The sequence below is a fragment of the Benincasa hispida genome, chromosome 9 (genome assembly GCF_009727055.1).
Source record: "Benincasa hispida cultivar B227 chromosome 9, ASM972705v1, whole genome shotgun sequence".
Lineage (NCBI taxonomy): Eukaryota > Viridiplantae > Streptophyta > Magnoliopsida > Cucurbitales > Cucurbitaceae > Benincasa > Benincasa hispida.
Genome location: NC_052357.1, coordinates 84,567,284 through 84,588,553, shown reverse-complemented (window position 1 = coordinate 84,588,553; position 21,270 = coordinate 84,567,284). Strand labels below are relative to the sequence as shown.

Sequence of the window (21,270 nt, the reverse complement as noted above, 5' to 3'; positions counted from 1 at the left end):
TATTTAAAAATATATATAATGCACATAAAATACCCAACTTTTCGTAGCTATATTTAAAAGCTATAAAAAGCATTATTTCTTGTAGTGGAGGTTGTTATTTTAATATTATTCAAATATTAAATTATATGAATACGATTTATATAAAAATTATAGGTTAAAATTAATATGGATATATTTCATATTAATACTATAAATTATGTGAGAGAAAATAAACTAGGTTATATTATATGCGATATAATAAACTATAAGTTATATGTTATATGAAATATAACATATAGTTTGGATTTAATTATATTAAATTGGTTTAATGTAATTTAATTTTGAATTTTGAATTCAAAATTAATAACTCCCCTATCTCACATACTAATAACCAATTTAAATGGTTATTGGAATGAGCACATGTTTTTTTTTTTTTTAAAAAAAAAACAGAAGATTCATCTTCTCCTTCCTATCATCTTCTTCAATTGATTGCTTTGTAAAATTCTCCCAATTGAGGACACAAAATTCCCTTTACTAAAATTAATCACAAGGAAGCCCACTCTTCTCTTGTGATTTTTTCCTTAAGGATAACAAGGAAGACTCCTTTGTGGTGGTGTCCAGTGAGCAAAAGAGTTTACTGTTATGTTCGTTGTGTTTTTTCCCGTTCGAGAGAAGAAACATGTTTGTGATCACAGCAGAGAGGAAACGAGAAGATTGGATCTTCAAAGGTATATATTACCATCTCCCTCTTCCTTTCTATTATGTGTAGAAAGTATGCTTAGAAGGTTGTTTATCCTGCATGTTTCCATTTTTCTTTGTTTAATTAAGTTTTGTAAAACAAATTTCTAAGACACGAGCGATCGCTCGCTTCCACTGCGGGAAATCGATTCCTTTCATTTCCTTCCACTATGAGGAGGATGCTAGTCTGTGGAAGTATGTTGTTGTTGCATTTTGAAAAATGCGATGATTATTAACCTTATGCCTTGTCTTAACTCTACGTGAGATGAATTGTCTAGTTTAAACACAATGTTTTTCTCTAGCTAAACACAAGTATAAATCTAGTTAGATTACTTCTCGGTGAGATTTGGGTCGAACTCAGGGACATACGACTAAGAAGTGATGAAATAATTGTTAGATCTTGATGTAGTAAGTTATTTTTTTTAGTATTCGATTGAAGTATGCGATGAAAATAATATTTACTATCAAACATAATACTTATACTACTGGTGGAATGAATGATGATATGGATGCGATAGTAACTATAAGTGCTAAATGAAGTCATGTGAGTTGAGGATGGATAAAATATTAATGATTGACAGGTTTGAGAAAGGTCCACTAACATTTTCCTAAGTAATGCATAAGTTATGTATTTATGCGGTAAGCTCTTAAAGTAATAAATTCACCTCTTAGTACTTCGAGCCATAGTGTCCTATCTCTAGGATGTATGCGATGATTTTTTGTTGCGATAAGTTAACTTTATCTCTAAAGTTACTTCTATCCTTGTTTAACGAGTTCTACAATCTCTTACTCACTCAAGTAGTAGATTGTTTCCTACTCACATCAATCTCTCGATTTGATCTCTTTAATCCTTTTTTTTTTGCTCGTATTAAACAAGATGAACTCTTACTTATGCACAATTTAGTAAAAATGTTAGTTTATCTTTTTCTGCCCATTTGGAATTTAGCTACTCATGCTTGTAAAAATAGACATGGATGGATAGAATATGGAAGTAATTGCATTCATATAAAGAAAGGTAGAGTTTTTCAATCTCTAAAAACTCAATAACATGAAAATGAAAAGAAGAATGTAAAGAGAATTAAAATAGAATGTGCCAAGCAGCCAATTACAATTTCTTGCTCCCTTTGGCTCCGGTGGTGGCTGTTTTACTTAGTTGCAATGGTGTTAAGGTCTCTCTCTCTTTTTTTAGAGAAGAACTCTAAGCTCTCACTGAGAATCCTTCAAAGAAAAGCTCAAAGAAGTGGTGTTTATGGTGGAAGTTTGATAGAGTTTATGCCTTTTTTGATGGTGGAAATCTTTATATCTTGATTGATTTTTCGAAGGGCTATCTATAGGCATCGAGAAGAAGTTTCCTCGCCTCTTTCTAATGATGGTCTGATACCTCCCATTAATTTCCATGCACTACTGTGCTGCTTGCCTTGCGTCATAAATCCATTGGTTCTACTACTGATGTCTCACATCAGATACCAACTTGTTCTATTGATTTGACTTTCACCATTTAGTCGTCTGTCATTTTCTACTTTTCGTGTTTCATCTCATCACATGGTACTATGCATTGCGAAGTTGGGCACCAAGTTGATTCTTTCTTTGTAATCACGACTTGCAGCTCATTTTTTTGGCTGGTTTTCTCCTCATTTCATCTAAATCCTGCGTTCAAAAGTGACAAATTTTACACTTTTCAAGGATTATTAGTTCTGCAAGCATATGATCACAATATATGTTATTTTCATGAAATCTTTGTCAAACTAATGTGGTTTCCTCTTAATTTTCCTAATTGTTCTCATTAAAAAGGCAAAATAACTTGTATTTCTACAAGTTTTCAGTTGGTAAATGCATAATTATGGATAAAAAAGAATTATCTGACCGTACTTAAGAGTGTACTGAGATTATGGAGTTGATTCAAGCTGCTAGACTTGAACGAACTGTTTTGGGCTTGAGACCCTACTATCTACAACTTGTTCGTGAGTTTACTATGAATCTTCCCTCTAGTTTTGTAGATTTAGTCAGCCCATATTACCAGAGGGTGCATATTAGGCGCCATCCATTTGTTTTCTCTACTGCTTTGATTAATCAATTTTTGCAACGTAATGTGTTTGAGAATGTGAGGGAACAACGTTCTTCCCTCTAGGATTTAATGTTTGAAATGACTGGAGGAGCCCGTTTCACATGGTCACAAATGGGTCAATTATTTACAACTGTTTTAAGTGTTAAATATGCCTTTCTACACAGGATTGGCATTTATAATGTTGGGTTGTATGTCCTAAAACTTGCAATTTGAAAACATTAAACATATTCTATTTTGCAATAAAGATGTTATTGAGGTATATCAAGTAAAGTTGTTATTGAATATGTAAATTGCACTTGTTAAAGCCTAAATCCGATAAACTAACGAACCACTTGCTATAGCATGAATACTTGAACTTTATGTAGAGACATAAAAGTGGATCAAGTTTGAATATATAGCCAAAATGGTCTATAAGTATAGGGATAAGACTAGGTACCTTACCTGAAAATATTATGAATGCTACCGATTTTGTATATAAGATAAACGATGTGATCCTGATTCGTTCGGGTAGAGATATACGAATGGGGGCATCTTATGCAAAAGATGTTTGCATGAGACGAGACCATGAAATAATCACTTTTATTTATAACACCGTTTACTGTTAAAACTGACAGTTATATAGCAATGATCTAAGGTAACTCGGTCTTAATCTTGAGCTAACTATAAACTTCTGTTTATTTAGGATTATCCTTTAATCTGTATGGTTGAGTGTGGCTCAACATCGCCTCAATAAGCCTCTCATTTTAGGGATAAGACCAGGTAGATAGTTGGGGACATAGTCCTGCAAGATAGAATTCCTTCCTACTCGATTTTATGGTTAGCAGATAGGTTGTTCGCTTAAGTATTGACTCATAGTCTTGAACAAGGGGCCCTGATCTTTCTATGATTGAGAAGGACTCAGTTGATTGCTAGTACCATAAACCAATTGTTCATTAGTGGATCAATGGAGATTTAAAGAGCATGATGTATTATAGGGGTAAAAGGGTAATTTTGACCCAACTGCAAATATAAACAACCTGTGAATGATCGATTTACTGATCTTGGTTAAATCAAGTGGATAGAAATATATCTACAGTGAAGAGAGTGCAACTACAGGATTTTAGTGGGGTGTCCCTATAGTTAACGAATGTTGGTTTATTCGGTTAAAAGAGTTGAACCAAATAATATCGAATCGTTGGAGCTCCTGATCTGTAGGTTTATTAGGTCTCCCTACTAGCTCTATTGGACTAAACCTTAGAACAGTATGACGAGTGAGTTTAAAGTGTTCATATTCAAATTAGGGAATAAGCATTAAATATATGAGATATATTTAATGACATATCATTCAATTCGGAATTGTATGATAAAAAGAGAGTTGGAGACATTTAAATAAGATTTAAATACCAAAACTATGAATACATATTCATCGAGGATAGTGTTGAATTTAATAATTGAATATTAAATTAAATTAATTAAATTATTTAATATTAATTTGATTTGAAATTAATTATTTGAATTAAAAGGAATTAAAAGAAGTTGGTTAAAGTCAATTGTTGCCTTCACCAAGCTTTGAAGTTCAAAGGTCAAAAGTTGACTTCACGAAGTGGGAAGTTCCAAAATTAGTTTTGAATTAATTTTGAATTAAAATTGTATTTAATTAGAATTTGACTAAAGTCAAATGTTGACTTCAAACTAGTCAAAAGTCAAAATGTTGACTTCACTTAGTAGAAAGATCAAAGAATGGTTTTTAGTGGAAAAATCCAACCTTTAATAAATTAGTGAGTAATTCATTTAGCAAAGTGTTGATTCCATAAAATGCCACTTATCCTACTAAATTGAGTGCATTTTGAAGTGTCAAAATTTGGTTAACTCAATTTTGCATGAATTACATGTAGTTGCTCTATAAATAGGTTGCTTTGATAAAGATTAAACTTCTTGGCCATTTTGGTGGTTTTCAAGTTAGTTGAAAAACAAATTATTCTTGGCAACTTAGAGATTGTAAAAGAGTTTTAGAATTTAAGTCCTCAATTCTCTCTCAATTTCTATGCTAACTTTTCCCTAATTTAGTCACTCACTGAATTCCACCATCCTGTTCTAAGGTCAGAGAATAGTTGGAAAACCCTCGTGGTGATTCATAGCCGGTTTGTGAGAAGATTAAAGCAGAATTGGTGGTCAATTTGGAGCTATAAAGGTTGTAACTCAAACCCTAATTTCATAATTATTTGCATGTGTGTTTTATTTTTAAAATTAATGAAATTTAGAGTGCTTAAGATTCAAATTATTTTTGCATGCACGTTGTTTATTCTTACATATAATTGGTGCCTCTCTTCTCATAAACCAAGCTTATGCATTGCTCTTGCAACCGTGCTGTATCAGATAGTGACTCAAACACAGTTCAATTATGGTGTGTTTGTACTTAACCAGATTAAAAGGCACATTAGATTCACAACTCTTAAATTTCCTAGGGTTTTCCTCGTCTTATCGGCAGTATTTTGCTGTCATAGAAGCCTGACCTTCTCTCCCTTATAAACTTGTTGAGCCCTTCCCAAGTCTCTTCTCCATCATCTGAAAGCTTCTGCAGGAACATCATGTTCTTGACCTCGACACTACCACCATGACTCATCATCTTCATGGTCCAAGCAGGACTTTAATTAAGTCTTCTTTTGGTAGCATTATCCTTCACCTGCAATCAAATAAATCTCAATTCCAACGACTGTTTCGTTAGATATCTTACACCTTGAGTCCTTCGGTCACAAACTTTAGGAGAGAAAAAATGAGGTTGATGATGTTCTATAGATTGTTGGTCTATGTTGTCTTATGATGGAGGAGCTTCCTTTTCTCAACCGAGGAGTTGATTTTTTTCTTTACAGTCAGAAAGGGAGGGTGTTTGGAGGTGATCTTTTGTGTTTTGTTCTGCTTCTGGATTTGCTGTTTGATACTCTGTTAAATCTATTTGCTGCTTGGTGTATGGTTTGGTTTGTTCTAGAAGTCCTTGATGTTTGGGCTTGTCTTGTGTTGTTACTGGTGATGTTATTCTTTTTGTCGAGACTTTATTTTAGACATCGTGTATTTCAGATATCTTTTATTTCAGGCATCTTTATTTTATTCATTAATGATTATTTGCTTTTGTTCTGCCTATAAAAAAATATAAGCCAAAGGAGAGTTTGTTGGAGATTTATTTAGTTGACTTTATATTTTTCTAAGGCAATGGTTTCTGTAGATGTCTCAAATAAAGTCTTAACATCTATTTGTGACAATAGAGTATCTTTCCTATAGAATATTTTCCTTACCTGAAAATATTTGGCTGTAATATTTCGTCCAATATTTTCTTTTATTGAAACGCGACATTCCTATTCCAAATGGAGATTTGTTTCCTTTCTTGGATTTGATTATTTAAAGAGAATTATTTTTCCATTTAGGCCAGTCGTATTTTGTTTTATTGAGCAAGACGATTTATGTTCAACGGTCGAATTATTCTATATTGTGTTCTTGCTTGTTGCTCACTTTTTTGTTGTGCAAGTTCTTTATCTGTTGAAGTGCAACACTTTGAAGTAACGCACGACCTTAGGGGAGCCTAAGCCATTGCTGCCAGAGAAGGATTCTTGGTCTTAGGGGGAGCCTATGACCCAACTTCGGAGAAGGAGTTCACCATTTTAGGGGGATCCTAAGATTCATCAGTGAAAGGAGTTCGTTGACTAAGGGGAAAATATCTCAGTGAGAGGAGCTTCACACACTGTCCGAAGCCGAAGTGTCTAACACTAATATTATCAAACTCTGGGGAACCTAAGTACAATTGAGAGGGAGTCTCACATCTAAGGGGAGCCTAGGTGGTTTGTGAGTTGTAAACTAATGTATGCCTTTACTTGTTACTTGCGGTTAGTATTTTTGTTCTTACAATACTTGTCAGTGCTTTTCGTTTAACGTCTGGATTTCGAGTGGGGAGTCATCCTATTGCTTTTTCAATATTCATCCTTGCATTTTGAAGAAGTTGACTTACTTGGTTAAAGTTATCCATTAACGCGGTTTTAAGGAGAATTTTTAGTAGATGATTTGAATTAATTCATTCATGAAAATTTAGAGTTTTTATTAAAGTGATACAATAATGTGAGTTTGGTGTTTTAATTAATACTATTTTTATATTAAATATAAATTTTTTATTAGAAAAAAAACATTCATAAAGTGACTCATGCACAGTGTAAAAAAAAAAAAAAAAAACTAAAACCAACAACCAACCTCAGAAAAAGCCAAGAGGAACCACTCAAGCACAAAAAAGTTAAGGCTATCGTCTTCTTCAGAAAGAGAAGGAGAGATTCCCAAAAACAACAAACAAAGTGAACACCAAACGAAGTTACAAAGTTACAAAGTCCTCTGGCTTAATATTATAATTAGAACATACCGTTAGTTTTTAGCTACGTGGTTTGAACCTAATAGTCGGACTATTAATTCTATCAACAACACAACTGAAGGAGTTCAAATGCTTTCTCACAATGTTTTGTTATCTGTCCGAACCTTAAATATTGTTTTAATATGAATGTAATTACAATCAAATTAACAATTAAGTGGCAGTTTTAGTAACTTCTTTATAGAGGTATCTATTTAACATGGGTCAATTTTTTAATAAAAATGTAAACGTCACTTCTCTTACGAACATCGAAAAGAAAAAACTTCGTCTCTCTTAATCTCTCTCAATATTTTACATCTCCCTAAGTTCGTTGATTTTTCTTCTTGTTCGAATTTTGTCTATTCATTCTCCTGCATGCTACAACGAATTAATTAGTACCCAAAAATTAAAAATCGAAGATCAAGGTGTGAGATTGGAGTCAAATGGATAGAAATTGAAAGATTCTGTCTCGAGAAAGGACAGTTTTGTATGTGATGATATGATGAAAAAATTTGGTTTTCCATGCAAACGTTGAAACTCTCCCTTAAAAAAAAAAAAGAGAAAAAAAGAGAGACGTTTTAGAAAAAAGAAAGGCTGCTTCGCCAATTCCAAGAATTTGATGCATCTTCCTAAAATCTAAAGTGCCAAAAGGAGTTTGCTATTACCAAAAATGCAAACTAAAAGAGTAAAAAGCGATCTACTTGGGGGCTTCTACACTTTAAAAGAGAGTGAATTTTAACCCCACTTTGTTGTTTTCGTTAAAAGCATATATACATATAACTACAAGTTGTTTCTGTCATTCTTTTTCTTTCATTTCCTTTCCCTCACTTTTGTTAAAGACATAAAGCTCAATTTCAGCAATGCAAACATCCCCTTCTCTCATAACTTTAATTTACAGTCTTTGAATTGCCACTTACTCCACTCACACACAACATTTCTTGCACTGTACATTCTCTAAATTTTTCATCAGTCAACTTAAAATTACCTCTAGAAAAAAAAAAAAAAATCCCATTCACATCCATCAAAGCTGTGCTAAATCAAGGCACTTTCGTGGGAAGATAGTCCTATTTCTAAGACCTCTCCCCTTATTATTTTCCCTTGAGTTAATTTGACTAGAGTAATTTAGAATTTACGAGGGTTTACCACCATATTCTTAATTGTTTTGTGAAATAAATTATTTACTAATAGAATTAGATTACATTTTTTCATAAATGGCTCATTTGGATTTTATGGACTTTGATACCATATTAGAGAAAGATGAGATCCCATCTCAAAAATCACTTAGTTATATTTAAGGAGTAACTCATGTATTCATTAGAGTGGAAGTCTCTTCACTTTTTTCGATTGGGATCCCCTACACATATGATTCAATTTTTTTTAGAACAATTATTTTTCTCAAACTTTTTAGAAAGAATTTAAACTAAACCAAAATAGTTCAATTTTTCTAAGAAACTATCGGGATAATTAGGGTAAGTAGGAACAAAATCAGTTCCATTTTTAAGTCAATATTTTTTTTTAAAAAATAATTATATTATGTTGAAAATAGGGTTTTTATCCTACGAGCATATTTGTCTTTTCTTTTATACCCTAGGGTTTCCCTTTTTCTAGTTAAGTTTGTAGCCTCTGTGTATATTGGGTATCAAATTCCAATAAGAATTCTTTATCATATGGTTTTTTCTCCCTTATTAGGGTTTTTCCATATAACTTTATGTGTGCTATTTTCTTTCTCTACTTTGTCTTTTTCATCATATTATAATAAATTATAAATTAAATAGCAACATGAAAATAGTAAAAATAAAAAGTCTAACCTTAGTTCATACAGGTAAACCACACTAATATAATATTAATTTATGAAACATAGTAATTAGTTAATTTTCTTTTTTCTTTTCTTTTCTTTTATCAAATTAAACACTATTTTATTTTATTTCACGGATATATTATTGCAAACAATTATTTAAAAAAGTATATGAACCATAAACTAAGCCCAAATGTGATTAAAGTTGATATGGAAGCTTTTTTTAATTTTAGGCAAAAAAAGGTGGATGGAAGATGTTTGAGGTATCACAATATCGAGTAGAGTGATGTACGGTAGCAACATGCATCGTGGTGGGGAAGTTGAGATGGGACTAATGATATGCTTCTTTCTCTGCCCCACACCTAACACCATCATGCTTTTGCTAACCCACTAAACAAATCCTACTTCCAAATCTAACTTTCTTCTTTACAGCTTGTGTTGTGGGCAAGAAAACATAGCCTTATGAGCCCTTTGTAATTAAGGCTTTTGGGGTTTTAAGCTACAAAATACCAACTTGGCAAATTTTGTTTCCTAGTGCATGTTGTTCTCTCTTATTTTTCTATCATTCTCATCTTTACACTTTTTATTTGTAGTATTTGCAATATATATTGAAGTTCTTGGTATAATGCCGAGAATTTTCAATTTTATGTTTAATAGACTTTTTTTTGATGAATAAAATTTTCAACTTGCAATTTTGTGAGTTTAATCTTGATTTTATTGATATTCATGAAGAACCTTTCCAAGTTCTGACTTAGACCAAAAAAAAAAAAAACTAAATGTAGGCTTTTTTTTCTTGAATATTTTGTACTGCGTAGAAAATTGTTGAAGTTATATTTTAATTAATTATTATTATTATTAATAATTTTTTGTAAGTGCACATTGTTATCCAAACATATGATTACTTAAATTGAACTATGTGGAAAAAGGAAAACGCTTTTGTTTTGTATTACACTAATAAATGGTTGCGTTGGTTGTGGGAGGAAAAAAAACAACCAAGTTGATGGAAATCATTTCGAGGTTTGTTGGATCTTTTTGTTTCAAAATTTTGGTTTTTATTAAAAAAAAAAAATGTTTCTACGAATCATAATAAGGGGCATTTTTAAATATAAAAAAATTGTTTGAAAATATTTAAATATTTTTAGAATTAAAATTTCCCAAAATAATAATTACTCATGTGTAAATAACAGCCACTTCATTGTCCACAAACAAAATTCCTTTACACAATTCAATCAGTTCAAATAAAGTTTTTCCAATTTCTACGTGCCTTAATAAAACAAAATTTTATAGACTAAAGAGAGTATTTGTTTTATTACTTTCTCGTTTTTCATTTCCTCTTTCTTAAAAAAAAAAATGAAAAATGTAAGATACATATTTTATAATTGTTTCTTGTTATTTTTTTAAATTTAAAGAAAATCCTAGTACATAAAATATATAACATGCACTAAAACAAAAATCTAATCTAACATAATAAAAACAACAACAATAATAATAAATTTTACCCTTGAACATTATCCAAATTAATTTAAAATGTCATTTCTCTAATCAAACTTGTAAGTTTTGTTATAAATTTTTTAAAAAGAAAAATAATTGTGCATGAATCTCATTCGGCAAATCATCCATACAAATAAATCTTTTAGTCAGAAGTTTTTTTTTAATGAAATCAAACATCCATTCGACAATCAAAATGCCCCTTGGGCTACAAGAAAAGAAATATCTGAGAGTACAAAGAAATCACTCCCTCAAGCACACTAGTTAACCATAAACATTGTGATTTCAATATTTTTCTACGAGCCATAATATGCGTCAAAATATTATACTCACGAGAAATATGTTGAAAGAATATATGTCGAAAGATTTGAATAATCTGCAAAATATCCATACAAAATAATAGATTTTTGAAAAAAAATAATATAATAACTATAGTTTCATTGATGAAATGAAAAAAAAAAAAAAATAGAAAATGATTAAAGAGAAAAAGAAAAAAAAAATGAAAGTGGAGATAAAGAGATGAGAGAAAAATTAAAAATAACAACAAAAGAAAATTATAAGAAAGTATTAAAAGAAAAATAATTTAAAATAATGATGATGGAAGAGAGAGAGAAATGTGGGGTAATGTATAAAAATGAAGAAAAGAGCAGATACATTAAACTAGTTTTTAAAATTTGGTGTATTTCTTTAAAATGTTTCTTAAAATTTAGAAACTAAAGTAAAAGAGACCTTAAATTGAAAAGGGAGATGATTTTGAAAGAAGATAGGATTATTATATTTGAAGAGATGAAGCGTTTAGAGTAGTAATATTAAGATGAAGGATATACAAGAACAAGAACAAGATGGGGTTTTGAAAAAGGATCAGCTTTAAGGTAACACTGTGAAAAAGAATGTATTGGTTTGGACTCAGAATTTTAATAAAGAAAAGAGAGAAAAAGTTGATACAAAGTGGAAGAAGGGAAGTCACAGCAGCAAAGAACAGAAACCCCACAAAATGAAAATAAATTAAACAAAAACAGCTTTATAGGGAATAAGGGAAAGGGGATTGGATGATCGAACCAATTCAACCATATTTCAATTCCAAAAAGCTTCCACTTTCTTGATGATGTGCAACACAAGGGCTTTTCAAAAGTACTAGTCTCGTCCAAACACACTTAACCGTAAGATTCTTCCGATAAAATTTAAGCTAACATTATCGGCATAAAGTATAGTAATATATATTATATATATATATATTATTATAATATATATATATAATATATATTTTAGAAAATTTAGATTGATTGCGTATTATAAATTTACACTGCAATTGAGATAGATAATAATCATATCTCGTAGAAGTGTAACATATCATGGATATGAAGCATATTCACTTTCTCTTTGTCATCACTTTCTAGGGCATCATTGGGAAAAAGAAACGCATTCCTTTTCTTTTGTATATACCTTCCACTCTACTTCTTTTGTTCTCTCTTACCTAAATTTTGCTTCTCATGCTTTTCCAATTGGTTCTCGTTTCAATCAATTACCCTTTTTTCATAAAATATTTACTTACCATTTTCTTTAATCTAATTCATATTATATATTAAATTTCAAAATCGGGTCGTTTTTCTAAACTTAAATTATAGCTCTCATTTGATACTATTAGCCCAAGGTGGTTTCCGTAAAATACACCTCATTATTAATTGTTTTAAATAATTTAGTCTAAAAACATGGATTATACCAAACACATGTACAAATTTTTAATTTTTAATTCAAGTTTAAAATTTTAAATAATTGAAATTAAACATATTTTTAATATAGTGTAAATAAAGAATTTGTAAATAAAGAAACAATTCAACATGCTCTCCTCTTCTGTAAAAGAACTAAGGAAATTTGATATCAGCTCTTACCTAAGACACTTGATCTTCCATCTTTTGAAGCTTCTTTAGTCAATATTGGGATTCTTGGTGCTCTTGATTTGGATTATCCTTAACTTGTGTGATCTGTTGGGCATTACGGAGTGACAGAAGTTCCATCATCCATGGGATTTTAATTCCTCCAATTCATATCGAAATATCTTGGATTTTATCTTAAGGGTTTTTGCCTGTCGTTGAAGTTCCACACCTTCTGTCCAAAGTCATCCTGCTACTTGATCTCTGCCTCCCATGGATTCTTACAAACTAAACATTGATGGAGCTTGCCTTTCCTCAAATTCTGCCTCCTGTTATGGAGCAATTATCCAGAATTGTGAAGGTCACTTGGGCTTTTTCCAGAACTCGAACCTTCTTGAATTTGCAGCAATCAAGCATGGCATCTGATGGCTCTCAACCTTGGCTTAAAAAATCTCATTATTGAGTCAGACTCCTTGATAGCGATCAAAACTCTCCATTCGAACAACTCCTTCAAAAATGAGTTGGGTATTTTTCTAGATGAGATGCGGGCTTCACTTAGCTCTTTATCCTCCATTACTGAACAAAAATTGTAATAATCTTTGGGCTGAAGGCTTTTCCCTTTGGCTATTATCCCTAGCCTAGAAAGACTCCTGTAAATCTGTACCTTGAGCTTCTATTTCAATAAAATTTAAATTTATTTTAAAAAAAAAAAAGAACTTGTTTTACTTTCTATAAAATTCTCTATTTTTAAAAATAAATTTTTAGATCAGAACCAAATACAAGTGCTTGGAAAAAATATCTAAAATTTGCCTTCTCTTGTAATATCCCATACAAAAAAAGATATTATTATTATTATTATTTTGACCCGGTACAAACAGATCAATGAAATTAACGGAATATGATACGTAGTGGGTTGGGTAAAAGTAACTGATTGACAGGCCACGAGGTTCGGCTCATTTATAGCAATTCACAATTCGGGCCGACAAAGCCCAAATGATAAGATGGGCCGAGCTTTCCTTCCTTGAGGAATCTAGAATTCGGGCCTTCCGAGGCCGTAGCCCATATTGGGCCCAGAGAGGACCAGAACAGAAATTCCGAAGAGTTGAAGGGTTGTCGAACAAAATTGACGAAACTTTGCCAAAAATTTCCAGCAGTCGCGTATTGGTGTTGACAAATATACTTGATCTCCACCCTCTTTCTTCTTCCTTCCTCCGTTTCTCTCTCGGGGAATTCATCGCTCCATGGCTCTACCTCAGAATCACTACCAACAACACTATCAATCCCAACAGCAACAGCAACAACAACACCAATCTATCTCTTTTCGGTAATTCTTCTTTCCCACAATGTAAAAACACAATTTTTGTTCTTTTTAAAACCCTAGCGATTTCCCCTTCTCACACTGTTTCCATTCTTTTTAATTTGGCTTTACGCTATGTAATTGCAGCAACTTGTATTCTGCCGATGGTCATGTTTCTCAACCGATCTCCTATTTCAACTCCTTCAATTTGCAGGATCATTCCCAGCATCCTCCTACGTTCCTCCATGTAAATTTTCGTTTTACGTTCGCCCCCCGCCTATCATCCCCCCCGAAATTTTGGGTTTTGGGGAATTTTAAAGCTGTAATCTTTTTTGCTGGTTTTGTTTTGGTATGATATTTAAAGAAAAACGCTATTTCTTCCTAAAACGGTTGAGTATTTTGTTCGATTGTTTAAAGACTTCGGACTTGATTTTCGTTTTTTTTTTTAAAAAACATTTACTGCCTCTTATTTTAGACTAACATTTTGTTTCCCGCATGTATTTTCTGTTATTCTAGTTAATGTAGTGGGGTTTGCACCAGGTACAGCCCCTGGCCAGGATGCTAGTGATGGAGTAGCAGATTTACACTGGATGTATGGCATTGAACCCAAGAAGAAAAGATTGAAGGAGCAAGATCTTTTTGAGAACAATTCCCAAATATCATCCATTGATTTCTTGCAGCAACGTCCTGTTTCGACAGGATTGGGTTTATCACTTGACAACACCCGTATGGCTTCGACAGGAGACTCGCCTTTGGTTTCTCTTGTAGGTGATGACATTGATCGTGAATTACAGCAACAGGAAGAAGATATTGAGAAGTTCCTCAAAGTTCAGGTTTGAATTAGCATACTGTTATAACTATGGATTATAGAGTATTTACCAAGCTGGAAATTTTAAAATCAGGGAGACAAACTAGGGTACTTGGACTATTTGAGAGGTCTGAGTCTGTCCTTTTAACAAATTAAGTACTACTAAAGTTACATTCTTTGCATCAAAAGTGAAAGCCTTTCTGAGCCCAAGTATGCCTCTTTAAGAAACAGAAGTTCGTACAAGGTGCAAGCTTCGACGTAGCTGGGTTGGTATATGAGTATAGCATGAAAAAGAAGTAATAGACTTTCGTAATCAGGTGGTACATTATTCGTTTATACTCATTCTAACTACTTCAACCTGAGGGTCCTAATCTCCCTCAATATGAAAGATATCCTTCTGAGTTTTGATGCATTCTAACTTATCATTTTAATTTTCCCTATTTACTTAAACGGAGGTTTACTGATCCAATCATGTAGTCGTCTTCAAGTATTTTCTGCAGAACATTAAATTTAGTGGCTTGTTGCATGTTGAACATATTTCTTGGTAATCTTCATGGTGTTCTGATGAAAGAAAACAAGATGCAATATGCCTACGATGATGTTTGGTTCTATGTGTTGGCATACTCTGGTTATTTTCTCCTTTTGGACTGATGCAGAGTGTTGGTTCCCCTAGATTTTGGAGCTTGGCTATCTATTATTTAAGATGCTTTTGAACAAGTGTCTTGTCATTTTTTTAATCACGAGTGTCTAAGTTGACATATCCCTACTAATCACATGGGATAACTTCTTAATCCTACAATGTACGATTTTGAAAAGAATCATAGGGTATTTAATTTTGTAAATCGATAGTTACCTTAGTTTTAACCAATGGCTTCATAAACATTGAGTTTGTTAGCTTGCCCTTCTGATCCTTGGACCAATCCTTCGTGGTAGTCTTATATCAGGGTTATATTTGTTTTGGAGTTTTGGGTTTAAATTGTCAGGGAAGTTACACTGTTATGATACACGGTGCTTGCCTTTACCCTGTGGAAGGAAATTCCAGTATATTCCTTCTAGGCTCTTCAATATTGATCCTTCAGTGGGGCGTTTTCTTGTTGTTTTAATAGTTTTCTTTCTGATTAGTGATCTCCGTGGCCTTACTTCATCTTTTAAATTCCAGTGGTCTTCCTTGAGATGTTGTATGACATCAAGAATGCCTTCATAGCTGTTTTGATAGTGTGTGGACTGTGTGTGGGTCGGAACTTTACCATATTTTAAGACTAAATTTTAACAATATATCTTCATCTTCTAAGCTTCATTCTATTAATAGGGTGATAGGCTACGACATTCCATATTAGAGAAGATTCAAGCGAATCAACTCCAAACTCTCTCGATTGTAGAGGAAAGGATCATTAAAAAACTACGAGAAAAAGAAGCTGAGGTGGAGTGTATTAACAAGAAAAACATTGAGCTCGAACAGCGAATGGAGCAGCTGTCAGTGGAAGCTGGTGCTTGGCAGCAGCGCGCCAGGTATAACGAGAACATGATCACAGCCCTGAAGTTCAATCTTCAGCAGGTGTATGCTCAAAGTAGAGATAGCAAGGAAGGATGTGGGGATAGCGAGGTTGAAGACACTGCATCGTGCTGTAATGGTCGGTCACTTGATTTTCAACTGCTTCGTAGCAACAGCAATGATGTGAAGGAGTTGATGTACTGTAAAGCTTGCAGGGTTAATGAAGTGTGCATGCTTTTGTTCCCTTGTAAGCATCTCTGCCTGTGCAAGGATTGCGAAAGTAGGCTTACCTTTTGCCCTGTGTGCCAATCCTCAAAATTCGTAGGGATGGAAGTTTATATGTAAAGGGATGCTTTGTGAACGACCCAAATATATGCTAAATTCATATACACTTCTCATGTGATAATTATGTACTTGATTCCAGTTGTTCACCTATGTTATACACATTTCATAGAGCTGTCATACGATTTATGATTTCACATCCCGATATCAATTTGTATGTTAACTACTTTTCATTTATAGTTAATGTACAAATGTTTATAGAAATGAAAGGAATCTGTACATTGAAGGTAAGGCTAGTTTATTTTTATTTATTATTAATATTTTTAGAAAAAAGCTAAAAAAATATTTCTTAGCAATTCTTATATCTTCAATAGAAAATACAATGTTGAAGTCTGAGGTACATTTTGAAAAATACCCTTTTCTTTTTTATCATAAGTTCACGACAGACTCAGTTTTTTTTCCTTCCTTGGGGATGAAAATAATGATTACAATAGAAACAAAGGAAAATTTCAATCTATATTCTTAATAATAAGTATTTAAATTTTGAACACTAAACTGTGGTAGTAAGTATATGAATTTATATCCTCTAATAGGTTTTGTTTGAAAAAATTTCCACGTGTGAAATTCATCATTCAATCAATTAAACTCTTAAATTTTCATAAATCAATTAGAATTTTAGTCAGAATTTACTTTTAGAATTGTTTGTGTATTTACTCTAATTGTCTAGAAGTCTACACAAGTATGAGAACTAATATACAAATGTTAAATTATGAATTTCACACAATATTTGTTCGTGCAAAATCTAGAAGAATGTGTAAATTGTTAGATTTATAAAAGTTTAAGATTTAAACCGTTGTCATCCTAAAAAGTCAGGTATAAATTGATATTTGCAAATAATTAATTCTTCCCACTTCAAAGAGAAGCTACAAGGAATTGAACATAAAATATAAGGTTAAAAAATAAAGGTCAGAATGGATCAATTTTTTTTACTCATCACAAAATGACTAGTAGAGATTTAACATAAAATCCTATAATAAGCAAATAGCAATAATTGACAAAATTGGATTTAAGAAAAAAATTAATATTACATGAAACATACTTCTAATACCCGTTATAGTTAACTACATGAATATGTGTCACTGAAACTAAGTTCCAGTTATTAATTACTGTAAGTAACAATTTTACCTAATTATTATTATATAGAGTAGGATCAAAGTTTTGTTGCACTATCATACTCGAAAGCTTTCATTCATAGATACTATAAAAGGCTGAAACAATCATATCTATATCATCATCTTTACTAATAATAAAGCTAAAGAGAAGTGCCAACATATAACCAATTCAATCCTAATGCAGAATAGGATTCATAATAGATCATTCAAATCTATGGAATTCAACGTGGGGGAAAAATCAGAAGAATTTAAGGGTGACCTGCTAAAGGTAGATATGAAAAGTTGATGGATAAATGATATAATGTTAGCATAAGATAAAACCAAAGATTTCCAAAGCTTCATGGTAAATGGAAGAACATCAACATGATATACACATCAAAACCTTAATTACACCTACATTCATGTCTTGCTTCCAATTTCGGCGAATAAACCAACATCTCCTTGTTTCATCAGGAGAAAAATGCCAAACATTTGGCCCATTGCAAATTTACATCCACTGAAACAAACAAAGAAACAAAAAAAGAAAAACTACTCATTTCCTGAATAAATTAAAGCAAACAACATAAAAAAAAGCAGTCAATTACCTTAGCTGGTAATTTGCTCCCTTATCCAATCTTGCTAACTCCATGAGACTGAGAGTTTCTTTCACATTTAAGAGATGGTTCAGTAACTAGACAGTGTCCCTTTCCTGAGGAATTGGAACCCCATTTGGAATTTAACGTCAGGCAGGAATAAGCCTGAGAATTCACAATCTTCATCTGATGTCTTTGAGACTCGATGGTAATGATATTTGCCAAGGAAAATTAATCAACAAGATCGTCCAATTCTAGAAAATCTCCCTCCAGAATAGAGATTAGTTGTTGTTTGTCTATAACATGAGTAGGCACTGAATCAGGAGGTATTACAGGCGAGGAAGTCATCTGCACACAAATTACAAAATGTTATGCCCCAAAAGGAGTGAAAAACCAAGCATTTGTGATTAAATGACATGATAACGTAGAATCAGGAAAGTGTTCGATACAAATTAACATTACCATCTCGCAAGAGTAGGCTTCTGATGGAACTTGCAAAGTGGTAGGAGCAGAAACAGGTTCTGTAACAAGTAGACAACTTGGCTTCTCAGCACGCCCCATTTCATGTCTTGCGATGCCATTGGTTGTATTCAAAGTATCCCCTTCACAAGCCTCGGCATCAACCATATTAGTTACATGAATTCCGTCTTGTTGATTACCATTATGACATACTGCTGAGACACTTCCGTCACCATAAGAACTCAAGCCATTACCTGAAATGCTACTTCCCCGACCACTTACAAATACCCGATGCAGTACAAAAGAAGCCTGTGGATCAAAGCCAATTTTTCGACCTTAGAAAGCCACAATTACCCCCAAAACCCTGTCCCAAAGTGAAGATAACGTATCAAACTCAGTAAACGGAAATTCTTCTCTAAACCCATGGATTGCAATTAGTACGATAAACAAATTAGTGGAAAAGTCTATTATAACAGTACTCATACCAAATACGGCTTATTTGAGTATAAAAGAAGCTGTTGGAACAATTTGAAGTCAATATATTCTGTAGAAACCACGGACGTTCTACAATTAGGAAAAGATGAAAAGGGAAAAGAAACCACATACTGCAAGAATCAATTTATTCTATCTACGCTTAGTACGTAAATTGGAAGGTGAACCGGAGATTGAAAAAGAATGAGCTATAGAAGTACCTTAAAATGATCGCCTAGGGCATACTCGTACATGATCCAATTAGTCTTCACAGCATTCTTGATCGAATTCCCTAAATAAAATACGAAACTCCTCTTCATCCCAAGCACAACTCCCCGATGGCCAATCACTTCCCTCACTCTCCCCTTCCTTCTCCAATACCCGCTCTTCATTCTTATCCGTCCCCTGTTCTCCCTAAAAGCACTAACCGCATAGTAGTACCAGTGCTTCTTTCTTCCGCTCGAACCATAAGAGAAACACGCAAAGTCCGGCAAATCGAAAGGATCGTAATCGAAGGGGTTGAGGTCTTTGATTAAGTTATAGCCGGCGGAAGCACCATTGTCGAGCAAACTCGGGGAAATGGTTGCAGTGGTTTTGTTGGAGAGGTAAAAGCGGAGGAGCTGCTCATCGGAGGGGAAAAAACGACAACCGGGAGGAAGAGAAGAAGAAGAAGGCGCCTCGAGGGAGTGAGGATGTTCCATAAATTCCTCTGCTGGAGAAAACGCGAAGGTGTTTTTGGCCCTTATTTGTAGCGCCCAAAGCGGAAACTTGTAGCTGAAGGCTTTTTCTTACTTGCCTGCGTAACTTGACTGATTTCATCGTTCGTCTGGGCCGTTGGATTTTGATTACAGATATCCACAACACGTGGCGTAATTCCACCGAAGCTATTGAACTGACCCTATTTGTTTCGTTCTGTGCTCTGATTGGTTTAATGACGGCTATCTGGAAGACTTTTTGGCACTCCCTCCTCATCGCTTTTACAAATTCAAATTCCTTACATTATAAGTTTATTTGTCATGAAAATTTTTAAAACATCTAATGGTTTAAGAATTTTCATGTTGTGCTCCACAGTCCCCTCAATTTTTAAAAGTATTTTAATACATATTCGTCTACTTTAAAATATGTCTGATAAATCCTCACTTTCAAATTTTGTAGTCAATTAATCTTTAAAATTTTAATTTTGGTCTATTCGACAATTTTTTTTTTTTTTTTTTTTTTTTTTGCCGAGTTTCATTGAAAATAAAATTGATAATTTATAAACTTATTACGCACTTTTTAAGATTCAGGGACCAAAAAGACATAAAAGTCCAACGACTTAATTTGTAATTTAACTTTTTTAAGAAATTGTTTTGAAGCCTATTTTAGAATGGTAATTGAGATTTCTGTAAAAGATTATGCCTTGTGGAACTGAAGTTGATGTTTTAAAATTTTTAAAAATTAGATCATTTGTGCGAATATATAGTGGTGGGAAACAATAATAATAAATAAATAAAATCTTTCGAGTCAAACGGGAAATTTCCATTCACTCCCCTGTTTCCATTTTTTTTTTTTGCTGTTAACTTATTATTGTGATTAACTATATGTAGTATTTAAAAATTTTTAATGTCATATTTTCTTGTTTTGGAGATTCGTGTGATTGGGGAGCTGAAAACACAAAGATGAAATCCATTCCTTCCTTGTTGTCGGAGTAAGTAGATAAATTGCTCCTTAAGGGCTGATTCCGGAGCTTGAATAATGTGGGCCCGCACCCTCTCTTGGCCTGAGAGGGATTTGGTCATAGTTAAATTATGATTTATTGTTCATTAGAGGGATGAATGGTACTTAAATTATAGGGGCAAAACGGTAATTTTGACCCACCTATATATACGAGCAATTTATGAAGGGTCATTGCACTGTTGACTGGTTATATTCAATGGACACAAAAATATATCTGTAGTGTGAAGAGTGCAATATTGATATTTAGTGAAGTGACTGACAATTAATGGACTTTGGATAATTTAATTTAATTAGAGGAGTTTAATTAATTATCCAAGTATCATTGGAGCTTCAATCTACATGTCCATAAAGTCTTCTTTTAGCTATTAATTTTGGATTAACTTGAATTGTTCAAATTAGTTGGGAGAATTAATTATATGTGATATAATTAATATAATGCATTTGATACATTATAATATCAAGTTTATTTTGAGAGGAATTAAATATTTGAATATGATTCAAATATTAATTATATGGATGAGATTTATATAATTATTTTTTAATATAATTTGGTTTATATTAAATGTCATAAATGATTGAGAGAATTCAAACTATAGATTATATTGTATTTGATACAATATAAAAACTATAGGTTATATGTTATATTCGATATAACATATAGTTTAATATATATTATATAATAAAGTGGTTATTATATAATTATAT

General features: G+C 32.6%; 2 protein-coding genes across 2 annotated transcripts; one reads left to right on the top strand and one right to left on the bottom strand.

The window, feature by feature from the left end:
- The first annotated feature begins 13,415 nt into the window (after nt 1-13,415).
- LOC120085757 (probable BOI-related E3 ubiquitin-protein ligase 2) lies at nt 13,416-16,372 on the top strand. Its single transcript, XM_039041936.1, is given in 5 exon segments — nt 13,416-13,620; nt 13,741-13,823; nt 13,826-13,840; nt 14,110-14,426; nt 15,711-16,372. Coding segments are annotated over 5 exon segments (1,026 nt in total). The 5' UTR covers nt 13,416-13,537; the 3' UTR covers nt 16,239-16,372.
- A 1,248-nt stretch (nt 16,373-17,620) lies between these two features.
- LOC120085758 (NAC domain-containing protein 83-like) lies at nt 17,621-19,621 on the bottom strand. Its single transcript, XM_039041937.1, has 4 exons — nt 19,071-19,621; nt 18,382-18,687; nt 17,932-18,267; nt 17,621-17,843 (listed from the first exon to the last, which is right to left on the bottom strand). Exons 1-3 carry the CDS (start codon nt 19,548-19,550, stop codon nt 18,151-18,153), a joined length of 903 nt encoding a protein of 300 aa, XP_038897865.1. The 5' UTR covers nt 19,551-19,621; the 3' UTR covers nt 17,621-17,843; nt 17,932-18,150.
- Nucleotides 19,622-21,270: the final 1,649 nt, after the last annotated feature.

Excerpts from the sequence above, each read along its gene's own strand:
- LOC120085758 (XM_039041937.1), bottom strand. The coding sequence starts at position 19,550 with ATGGAACATCCTCACTCCCTCGAGGCGCCTTCTTCTTCTTCTCTTCCT. Across the intron at positions 18,688-19,070 it reads CCCTAGGCGATCATTTTAAG|GCTTCTTTTGTACTGCATCG; the intron begins GTACTTCTATAG and ends TTTGATCCACAG. Across the intron at positions 18,268-18,381 it reads AAGCCTACTCTTGCGAGATG|ATGACTTCCTCGCCTGTAAT; the intron begins GTAATGTTAATT and ends ATTTGTGTGCAG.